General features: G+C 39.3%; 1 protein-coding gene across 2 annotated transcripts in view; it reads left to right on the forward strand.

Annotated features, from left to right (window-relative positions):
* The window catches only part of scarb2a (scavenger receptor class B, member 2a), a 16179-nt gene continuing 4304 nt past the window's right edge, over positions 1-11875 (forward strand). Inside the window, exons 1-13 of one of the 2 annotated variants that reach the window (XM_017691064.2) lie at positions 1-894; positions 979-1108; positions 4988-5148; positions 5592-5739; positions 5852-6046; positions 6679-6770; positions 7169-7288; positions 7425-7603; positions 9666-9784; positions 10177-10250; positions 10391-10442; positions 10567-10719; positions 11773-11820. In XM_017691064.2, the coding sequence (XP_017546553.1) occupies positions 986-1108; positions 4988-5148; positions 5592-5739; positions 5852-6046; positions 6679-6770; positions 7169-7288; positions 7425-7603; positions 9666-9784; positions 10177-10250; positions 10391-10442; positions 10567-10719; positions 11773-11820 (1464 nt within the window). In that variant the 5' untranslated portion in view covers positions 1-894; positions 979-985. Of the gene's footprint in view, positions 1109-4987; positions 5149-5591; positions 5740-5851; positions 6047-6678; positions 6771-7168; positions 7289-7424; positions 7604-9665; positions 9785-10176; positions 10251-10390; positions 10443-10566; positions 10720-11772; positions 11821-11875 lie in introns of both variants that reach the window. The other variant, XM_017691062.2, reaches the window with a different exon arrangement.

Genomic DNA, 11875 nt, shown 5'->3' on the forward strand with positions numbered 1-11875 from the left:
GCGTCTTTGTTTCTGAAGAACGTTAATGTCCCGCTGTGTCCAGGCGCCCTGTTAGACCGGACAATTAAGAAGATTTGTATCGTTTTTGACACGGTTATAATAGCAAATTTGGGAAAACCTACTCGAAAAGTTACGGTTAACAGCTGTTTCGAACCAACAAAACAAGAAGCTCATTAGGAACGGATAATTCTCACCCATATTAGCGTAACAAACTACTACGTCCAGACACAAAAGACGAAGCTGAAAGCTTATTTTCCAGCTTCTCGTACTCATTTCGCCGTTCCACCTTAAATGGTGCAGCAGTTACATTGTGGCACCTCCGCCGCCAGCACTATTTAAGGCGGAAAGTGAGAATTCGAATAGGAAGCCAACTTCAGCCTCGCACCCTAAAGTTAAATACAATAAATAATAGTGTAGCCACATTTAGTGACGGCAAAAGTTGGCCAAGGCTCATTTAAAAGCCACACACATTTCTTCATTTCCTCACGACAAAGGTTTGCGAGAGCTTTATTCGCTTTATCTGCAGTTCTGCTGAGAACAGGGCATTAATTAGTTCGGCTTCGTTTGTCTGACAGCGCCGTTTTAAAGAGCACATTTAACGTGTGGCTCTCGCATGACTGGCTTCATTTGAATGGAGTGAGGGGTGGGAGTAAGAGGTCCTCCTCCGTTCCTCCGCATTGCCAGCCGAGAAGTCCGTCGCCGCGTCACCGAGACACATTCACTCGCTTTTACTACTGGAACGTTTACGGTGCTTTCTGACAGATACAGCTATAACGGGCTTTCTGTCCTAGGCGGTGAGAAAAAAACGGAAACACTGCTAGCTAACATTTCGAGTTGGGAACAAGTCGATTCAAGCTAGCTAGCTTTCTCGCGTTCGTGAAAGAGAGGCGTAAGGTAAAAGTCAAACGAGGACCTCGTTGTTCGTCAGTGTTATTTATCAGTTGGCTAACCTGCGTTACTTTTCAACACATTTTCAAGTGACAACATGACGAGAAGGTCTTGTGCCATTTACGCCACCGGGATTGTGTGCGCCTTTCTGCTAATCGTGGGGATCGTCCTCCTGGTGACTCAGGTCTTCCAAATAATGATTAATGAACGGATAAAAAAGGTGAGTGAAGCCGACGTTTTAACTAGTTAACATATAAGATAAGATGAGATCAGATAAGATGTCTTTATTGTGCAATGGCACAGTGTACAACGAAATTGAGCAGCAGTCCAAACGGCACTTTCTACATGCAAAACAAACATAAGGCTAAAATATATAAAGTGCAGATTTAAGGGGGGAAAAGTATTTACAAAGTACAAAAAAAAATCTTAAATATAAAGAAAAGGGACTATAAAACTATATTCTAAACAGACAGTAGACAAGTGAGGTAGCAGTTGGTAATTGCACATTGCTTGATTAGCTTATAGAGTCATATGATATTGCACATGTTATGAATGATTGCACAGAAAGAATATAGCTAGACCATATATCGCACACTCGAGAACAAATGAGTGATAAATAGAACAGATGTGGAGTGGAGCAGTGTAAAGTGTTCTCTGAAGTCGGTGCCAGTAAAGAGTAAAGAGTTGTAGTTAGTGGTGTAACGGAGAGCCGATGCGTCTGCGCACCGCCATCTTACTCATATATCCATATATTGATATGGTTGTCTAATTCACACGGCTTGTGAAGTTGAAGAGATTTCGACATATTTTCGGCACGTACACCATCAGCAACGGCCAGAGGGTGTGTAGCGCTAGCTAGCTTAGCGACTTTCAAACTTATGAATGATGACAGATTGTAACGGTTCCTCTGGAACGTTAGCGGGCTACCCTAACTGTCCTTAAAAGTGCCTTCACTGAGCTGCTGACAGATGAACTGGCTACAAAACAGCCAGTCCACCGTAACCTACATCTGACCCCGCTAGTCAGCTAGCTAACTCCACCACTGCACCGGGACAGGTTCCTATTGAAACCGAGCTTGTCTGTGTCCTCGCCTCAGACTCGGAGAAGTCGACCGGCTTCGCCTGAGTCATAGGAAAATGTTTGTATTTTTGTCCGAAGTGCTCATATTTTGTTTACGGACCACTTCACTCGTTTGTTACAGTTCGTCTAAACAATGCGAGCCACATCTTCCATGTGTTTCATTCAGCGGTTGCTTGTGTGACGAACCTTCCCGGTAGCTAAAGCGTGTCAGAGTGGGCTGGTCATCCCCAACCTGTCCTATTGCGCAAGATCGATGCTTTCAGGTTTCTCCCCAGCTTTCCACATGCCAGGTTGTTTTTGCGGTGAAGTGAGTGGGGGTTTATCCTCAGACCAGCTGATTTTTCTGGCTTTTGTAATGAGGTGTTGGGTGTAGGGGGTAGTGTAGTACTAAAGGAGAGGTGGGGGAAGGGTCTTTAACTGGCGAGGCGAGGGGAATTCTCCTTGAGAAATACTTGGAATTCTGCACCTCCCCATCATCAGCAGAGTTAAACTACGCCGAGTTCCTTCTCTATCTGTCTATCTGTCTATCTAATATAGAAAGTGAGCTTTAAATTCAGAAGCACAAATACGGGGGTGACACTGATCTCAGTTTGCCTGAAAGAGAGAATTTCAGATACGCTGTATTTCTTTACACGCTTGTAGACACAGTCTGACCAAAGTTGTTTCAGGAATGGAGTTTTTGGCAGACCACCCAGCTTACCACACAGAGCCCAGCACCTCATCTTGTTTTATGTGGACTGACACAGATCAGGACAGTTGTTCAAGCAGAGTGACTTTTTCTAGCCCTTAGGACCTGCATGCTTGTTGAACAGGGTGTGGACAGGATGGAACGGTTTTAGTTTACTCATCTGACTTTGCCCTCATCCGTAAGACTAGACTGGATTTTCTTTTTGCTTTAGGTCGCCCTTCGCTTGACTTCCTTAAACACTTAACTTCAGCTGTCTTAACAGCTCGGAGAGTCTTTGAAAGTGGCTTGTCCACACTTCTGTTAATATGTTACAAATCAGCTTTTCACTGGTGTTATTTTCAGAACTCATTAGGAACCAGAGTTCTCTGAACTGCATCATTTATTTGTAGCAGCGTCATTTCCTAAGGTGCGCACAGCAGAAAAACTGGATTTAAACCAGTTTTTGTACCTACGTGTCTAGTCTAGTTTTGTACTTTTAACTCTTTCTACTGATGGGGGGAATAGAGGATGGAATTTATTGCTGTGCAGGGTCAAGGTTTTTAAAGTTCTCTTGCTTAATGATTATGACGTCTTTGAAGGACACTTACAGACCTTTATTTTCAAGGCTGATGAACATGGCCATTTCGTTTAGGGGTTATCAGTTCTTGTTTTTTTTTTTCTTTCTAGAATGTCCTGGCAACTCTCTCTCCCTATTTCCATTACGAAATCCTGGAATTGAGATATGGGATTATGTGTGCAGAGTTCCTTGAGGATATTTCATTGAGTTTTTAGCCTCATGGAACATGAAGCATCTTGTCAGAGAACTTTAGGACAATTATCCTTTTTTCCAGAGAGTAGATTTAAGTATATTTAAGGTGATGTTTATTTAGTCATGACGCAATGAAGAGGGGAAAAGTACTAAGGTGTGGGCGGATGAATCCTGGCATTTGACATTTTGAAGTTATTGTTGGACACTAATCCTAAAACCTACACATTTTTAACATATTTATAGAGGTCAATAAAGATCAGTGTAGTGCTTCAGTACACTTGAGTCTAAGCAGTCCTGTTGTAAAGGACCTGCGTGACCAAACTGGAGTTTTACCACACATGGATAAGCAAGCTGAATGGCTCAAGTACATTATACTTTACCCACAGCACAGAGAATGCAAGCAGTAAACCCCTTTTTAAAAGGTCCCTGATCGGTACATTTCTGAGTCCAGCATTACAGGTTCCCCTTTGTATAAACCATCTTAATAATTCTGTTCTCTGAGCCTAACATGATGCTATAATAGCAGTGTAAGAAGATCACCTTTTTGGTTTCAAGTTCTTTTTTATTTGTGTATAATGGTCTTTGGAAACAGAATGTTCCTGTTCAATAAGTGATTCATTTTTCCATTGGATATAAACACACATCTGAACTGTATTGCCTTGTACTTTGTGCAAGCAATGTCACTATGTAGGAAGTATGGTACTAAATTTTTTGTGAACCAGTAATAAGTAAACAAACTTACTCAAGTAGTTAACCAGTAGATGTCTTATTTTTCTGTGAAAAGACTTGCAAAAATACAACAGTCCCATGTTAATGACAGCCAAGGATTATTTTACTGTTCTCAGCTCAAGGTTTCTTAAACCAGATAGTGTTATCTACTTATCAAGGCAATGTGTGATAATACTGTTGTTGTTTTGAAGTCACAAAGTTGTTCTTGAACCTTCTGACGCATGGAAATATTTTTGTTAGTTTGAGATTTTTTTGAATAATTCCGTTTCTCCCCAATATACACATCTATCCCACCTAAAAGAGCATAAGGAGAACCGTAAGTGCTTAGCTTAGGCTTGGTTCATTTCCTGTCTTGGATTTTAGATGACAGCACAGAGAAAAGTTGCTTTTCTAAAGCTAAGACGTAAGACGAGGTTTTTGTCTGTCACATACTGCTGACTAAACATTGTCTTTTTCCCTTTGTGTCTGACCTGTAGTGACCCACTCTGTCTCTGGTCTTCTGTTTTCTTTTCTTTTCTTTTTTTTCTTTTCTTTTCTGAATCGGCACTATTTTGTGTTTGTGTGCTACATTTCTGACCATTCACGTATCACCTAAAAAGCCTATAAGCCAAACTTCAATCAGCATTATTTGAGGGCAGTCTTTTACTAACTGGAACCAAACTCTGTTTAACCTGCTTATATCAAGTTTGAGTCACTGTTGGGAAGTAAATGTGATCCTGCTGACTGCTCAGAGGTCATGTGTGTGTTTCACGTTCGCATGTTTCTTAAGAAATATTTAGATGGGTCTGAGTTTGTTCTCAAGCATTGCTCCTATAGTCAGTTATTTCACTGGCTTTTTCTCATTTGCTTTGCAGGAGATCACGCTAGCTGAGAACAGTCGAGTACTGAGTAGCTGGATTAACCCACCAGTTCCAGTATACATGCAGTATTTCTTCTTCAATGTCACCAACCCTGAAGAATTCTTGGCTGGCCGAGCAAAGCCCCATGTAACCCAAATGGGCCCTTACACTTACAGGTAAGATAGTCGCAGTGCTCCTTTCTGAATGGTTTCACATATCAAGCTTGCACATTGCTCATGGTTTTGTGCTTCTTTTCACTCTAAGCATTTCAGGAAATCAAGTTAGTTGCTAAGCTTAACCACCCTGCAGAAATGTCATACTTCAAACGTCACAGCACATTATTTGTTTTTGAATGTTATGACCTGTTGGCATGTGCATAATCTAGAGTGTGACAGCACTCCGGAAGTGGCTCAGAGGCAGAGAGAAAATAACACAGGAAACGTTTACCCAGAAATGTCAGACATCATGGCACTATAATGAGTTGGTGGCAGCACTAACAAGTTGATTGGCACAACTTGCTGTGGGCCAATAAACCATCCTTGCTTGTTTTACTATTGATGAATGGTGATACATGAGATCAGATGTTTAGAAGTGAATTGTAATGTCTTTGTGATCTCAGGGAGTACAGGCCACGGGAGAATGTGACATTCTTGGAGAATGGCACAAAGGTCTTTGCTACGAATCCCAAGAGTTTTGTCTTTCTTCCCGATATGTCCGTGGGAGACCCTGAGGTGGACTTATTGACCACCCCCAACATCCCATTCATTGTAAGTTTGTCTTTGATTTTTATATAATATAATATTATATATATGTGTGTGTGTGTGTGTGTGAGAGAGATCATTGGATGTGTAGAGATCCTGACTTTTTGTCTCTCTGCAGGCTGTGATGAACGAGATGCACTCCTATTCTTTCTTTGTCCGCACGCTGGTCTCCGTGTTTATAAAGTCAATGGGTGTGGAAATGTTCATGACACGCACCGTACACGAGTTCCTATGGGGCTTCAAGGACCCACTTATGGCTAAACTCCATACTTTGAAGCCAGAAGTAGATGAGTACTTTGGCCTTATGTATAAGGTAGGAATCTTCATACTTCTTGATGTGTAGTTTATTTAAAGCTATGCTGAGTTCTAGAGATCAAAAGATGAACAAATAATTTTAATTATTTTTGTTTGAGGAAATAATTTTGTTTGTCTTTGCTGTCATTGACATGAACCTCTGTATCCAAATTGGAATAAACAACCTTTACACAGGAGCTAACATTGTTCATAAATGAGTCTTAAATTTATGCAACACATGCAGCCACATTCATTTCCAGAGTCCAGGCATTTGTCTGTCATAGGCACTATATACAGCTACAGCCAACATTAGCTGGCCGTCAGTTGTGACCTACAGATATAGGAGAGTGCTAGGTCAGACATGGTGACCTGATTTATACTAACAGGGTTTGGATTCGGCGGACTCTTCAGGGATTAAAAGCTGAATGGAATTAGAGATGATGATGAATGAAAGCTGTGGTTTATGCAACATTTTCTTCAGTGCGCTGACAAGGAAAGAAATCCAGCCCAGTGCAGATCTGTTTACATTAGTAAAGCTTTTAGGTGTTTTCTGTGGTTGTGGTAACCAAGCCTATAAAACATGTGCCATGTCTCCAATATTTGGATGAGGTCTGTGAATGAGTGTCTTTCTTTTTCTTCTCTTGTTTTTAGAAAAATGGAACCCATGAAGGTGAATTTGTCTTCCATACTGGAGAGAAGAACTATATGGACTATGGCAAGATTGAAACATGGAATGGCATAAGGTACCCACTGCTTTGCATAGTGTCCCTTTGGCTTGGTAGACTTTGAGAATTTTTTGCTCACTGAAATAACATTGCGTCATCTTTTGCTTGCTGAATTTTCACTGTTTGCATTGGGTACATGCCAAACAAATTGCACAGTATGAAGTCCAAGGAAAGTCTTTTGGCAGCATAGTGAAACAACAGAATTCTTCCCAATGCACTGAATTCCAAATAAGAGTCTACCAATTTAAAGATGTGAAAGTTTTCTGAAAAGTTCTTCTGAAATTATTTTAGTCTTATTTTGAAGATTAAAAAATCATAAATTATTTATCCTTTGTTCTTGATATGATACTATAAATGATTTCTCAAATAATTTTATTTGAGTAAAATAGTCATGCATAGGTGTTCTGTTTCTGTAGGCAGATGAATTGGTGGTCATCAGATCAGAGTAACATGATCAATGGCACAGATGGCAGCGTTTTCCACACCTTCCTGTCCAGGAAAGAGCTCCTCTATATTTTCGCTGCAGATCTGTGCCGGTACGCCATACAAAGCATGCTCTACTGTGCACTACAAGTTTCTCCAACCTTTACATCAAACCTAATACATCCAATTTAAAGCATTGAGTAAATGGGCATTCACAATACAACTATGCGCATGTTTCCGACAATGTAGGTCTATCCATCTTGCTTACGTGAATGATACAGAAGTGAAGGGAATTCCTGCCTTTCGCTTTGCGCCTCCACCTGATGTCCTGGCTGCCCCGGATGAGAACCCCAACAATGCTGGTTTCTGTGTTCCTGCTGGGGACTGCCTGGGCAAAGGAGTGCTTAAAGTCAGCGTTTGCCGTGAAGGTGAGGGCTAATCTCACAAGTCAAACCCAACCTTAAAATTTGTTAACAGGTTGCATAAGCAAGTCTATTTGAGATTGCTTAAATGCATTGGGTCTGGTAACGTTTAAATTTGCTGCCAGAGAAGTTGCTCATGCATGTTCTCACTCGCAACAGTAAAGTAATTGTATTGGTTTCCATCACTATATGAAGTGCACAAGTCTGTCTTTTTTTTTTTTTTTTTTGAGAGGCACCATGTTTTCCCAAGCAAGAGTGTGAGCTCATTCAGAGCGCAGTTATCTGTGCTTATCGCTTATTGCTTTGTGTTTATCATCAAGTACCTATTAAATAAATGCAACAAAAACATTGAGTAATGCTATTTTTAAAGGAGAAGAGTAGTTAAAACTACTGGAACCACAGAGCCACTTTTCTGCTCTGGTCACTATAAGATTCCAGTACTTGTTATCAGTCATGTAGCTCCAGAAGAAAATTAAAGATAACTTGGGACACCAAACATGTTTAGGTTGATCAGATTCTTTTGGGATATTGGGGAAAATTGTGTAAATTGGATATCTCACCAAATTATTCCTTTAACAGATTTCCTTTAATAGAATGTGTTGCTTAAGAGTCATGGTAAAAGGGGATCATAGTACTTTGTAGTTCAGATTTTATTTGTAATTCTTTTGGTTAGTTTGCTGAGTTAACAAGTTGTCCCATAGCATTCTGTGACATTGCCTACTGTGATTGCACCTTACAGAAGAGAAAAATAACATACCTTCAAATTAAATGTGAAACAAGATTATCTAGTCGGGAAAAAGGTCCTTTATTGTTTCACTTTTGGTTGGATGACTCATGTTTATTTCTTCATGCAGTGTTGCATATGGGCACACTATCTCTTTTGAATAATGTGTGTGCTTAGTGTCTGAGCTGTTTTTAAGCCATTGCTTTAAATGTTCACATTGTAAAACATGCTGGTGTGTTTGAAGTCTTCTACAGTAGTGCAGGCACATTCAAATCTAAATGGCTTTGATGTAAAGATTTAGTAAAAATCTTTTTTGAACTTTATATGGAGTTTCTTTAAATTTGAAAAAGGTTATTTATACTCCTACATCTCATTTATAAAAATGATAACGTAAAGAGCTGCACATTGAAAAGTTCTTTAGTGAGCCATTCATCCATTACCCCCTCTTCGGCATCTTTATTTAAGAGTGGATGTGCAAATTCCAAGTCTTATAAAGGTGACTCAGAATAACATTTGGCCGTGTCCCCAGCGTACAACTTTACAAATCTGCTCTTTCATCCTAATCAACATGTGTGCCACTTCAACTGAAGTTGATCTCCAATCGGTCTGCCTTTGTTTGCTCTCTGCAGGATAGTGATAGAAATCAGAGTTCAGCACACAAATGCTTAATATGTAACTTCAATTCAGGACCATCTGCTCCAGGCTGGCTACAGTAACAGTCGATTAGGACATAGCCATGTTAAATCTCTTTATTGCTTCCTCCATAAATTGCAGTGCTGATAACAGCGACTGATGATGGTGAACTTTTTCTTTATCACATGCATGCTCTTTTACTGACACAGGGTTTTACAGATTTCACATGAAGTAAGGCTTTGTAGTAGATCACGTACTTCTTTAGGGAAGTACAGATTGAGTGGTGGCTGCATAATTTGCTGAGACTGGTTCACTCCTGGGTTTGACCAGCTGGGGTATAATTCAGGACATGTTCAAACTGTCACACACAGCAAACAAAAAGGGGAATTTGTCTACATCATGAAAGTTTGGCAGGTCACTGTCCTCCTGTGCCCGATCACCTTGGGGAGGTGATCAGTTTTGGGGAGAAAGTTCTCTTCTCTTAGCTTACAGATCACGATGACTGTTTGATCCTGTCTGTAGGGATGGATTCAGAACATGTTCAGATAATCAACTTATTCTTTTTTTTTTTTTTTTTTTTTTTCGAAGTTACCTTGTGTTTTCTGTTGACTAAATGTATTTGCTGTTCACCTTGCTTGATCCTTAGTGTTTCTTGATTCAGAGTGACATAATGTTTTAGCAGGCTTTTCTCTTCTCTCTACTTTTTTATAGGAGCACCTATAGTGGTGTCATTCCCACATTTTTACCAAGCTGATAGAAAGTACATTGATGCCATCGAAGGAATGAACCCAAACAAGGAAGAACACGAAACTTACCTCGATCTTAACCCGGTGAGCTTATCAGGGATTTGATGGTGTTTATTTTGGTAATTGGTTGATGTTTTTAATCATTCAGCTGTTCAGACAGATCTCATGAGTAAGGTGATTTTATGCTTCTCATTGTGTTTCGTAAGGATTGCCATTAAGTCTGGTGACTGAAAGTCAACCACATGACTTGCAGTTAAAGATGTTTAAGACAAAAAACAAGAAGTGGTGTATCAGCGTTCAGTTTGCATAAACTGACTAATAATACTCTAATTAGAGAAGAACTATACATTCTGCTATTTATACACACTCATAGTGTGCTATATTAAGCATACATGCAATTATTTTGAGTATTGTATTAGCTATGTTTTTAGATGTTTTTCCTTTATTTTGTTAAAAAAATCATTATTCTCTTACAGACTACTGGGGTCCCAATTCGTGCCTGTAAGAGAGCCCAGCTAAATGTTATAATGAAGAGAGTCCCTGGATTCCCGTAAGTAGTAGAAGTAACTTTCTACTCCCTATAAGAATAATTTCTTTTATTTTACTCATTCAACATCTCTGTAGTGTTTCCAAATTGTGTTGGAAATTCCTCTCTAATTGTTCCACCCTTGTCTGCTTTCTCATTTTCAGACAAACAAAATTTTTGAATGAAACTATCTTCCCCATTATGTATGTCAATGAGGTATGAGTACTTTCAGTCTCTTTGCATGTTTCACACATCTCTGACATGATATGTTTGCACACAGTCAGGCTGTCTCTGGGCTGTTTTTGTTTTAGTAAATATCTGCATTTCTATGCTTTTCCAGACTGCAACCATCGATGATGACTCTGCCACCCAAATGAAAACTCTACTCTTAATTGAGAAAATTGTGCCAAATTTTCCCATGATCATTTTGGGAATGGGCACCATCTTACTGCTGGTCCTGATCCTCCTGGTGTGCAGAAACCGTCAGAGAAAGGTATGATTGCTTTCGCTTGCTTTACTCCATAGCTTAGTTTTGCTAACTTATCCATAACAACTTGGGTAATTATGCTACCTATCACTACCTCTCTGAATGAGACATTAGTATTTATTTCTTGTTGTGAAAAAAGTTAATTCACCATAGTATGTAACCCAACACACACTGAAAGAAAACAAGAAGTTCCCTTCTGCTTTGGTTTACATTTTATAACATAACTGCCACTTTTGTATATCATATAACTAGTGTGTTTGGATTCAGCTCATCAATGCTGGCAAAAGATGATGGTGGCAAGGTTTAGTAGTAAAGGATAAAGTTATGTTAAAGATAAAAAAAAGTTAATAAGGGCAAAGGATTTTCCATGTAGGACTGTATATCTGTATATACCCATATAAAATAACATGGGTGAGATTTTCATCTACCTTACTACAGTAGCTCTGTTTGTTTTTTGGTTTCTAAGTAACATGTTATGGAGGCACTAATGAGATCATACATTAAACTAAACAAAATGACTCAAAACAGAAGTCTTCAGGAAGTCCCCATTACATCACTTGTTGTGAAGGCACTTCACAACAGCTTCCTTCGAAAATGCTGAAAGAAAATCACTATTAGGTTAAGATCACTGTATTGTACTATATTTGTATTTTTAAGAATAAGGAACCATAAACCTACACAAATGTTCAGCAGCCCACAGTTGACGTACATGTGGATAGCATGCCAGCAACGGATGGATTCAATCAATTTTTTTTTATTCACCTGCATGCATATTTGGTGCATGAGGCTAAACATTAATGCATGTGCTTTAACTCTTCTTCAGTAATTTACTCACCAAAATTTCACTGCACTATTTCAAGTTAAAAAGGCCTGGATTAGATATTTTTAATGTTAATGATGAGCTTGGGATTTCTTTTTATACAGTAGTATTGGGTGTGTGACTTTATTTTTATAGTGTTGTATTACAGTATGAACCTTAGAAATGTATTTTGCATATTGCTGCCATGTTTTCATTTTGAGTAACATTTTTTTCCCCCCCTTTTTTGTGTTCCTGTTCAGAATGAAGTAAAACGTATTGATTTTACAGAAGCTTTTCATTCTTTTGCTGTAAGTCAATATCCCCCCCCGCCTTTTTTCCTTTCATTTTCTCACTATTCTGCTT

The sequence above is a fragment of the Pygocentrus nattereri genome, chromosome 20 (genome assembly GCF_015220715.1).
Source record: "Pygocentrus nattereri isolate fPygNat1 chromosome 20, fPygNat1.pri, whole genome shotgun sequence".
NCBI lineage: Eukaryota > Metazoa > Chordata > Actinopteri > Characiformes > Serrasalmidae > Pygocentrus > Pygocentrus nattereri.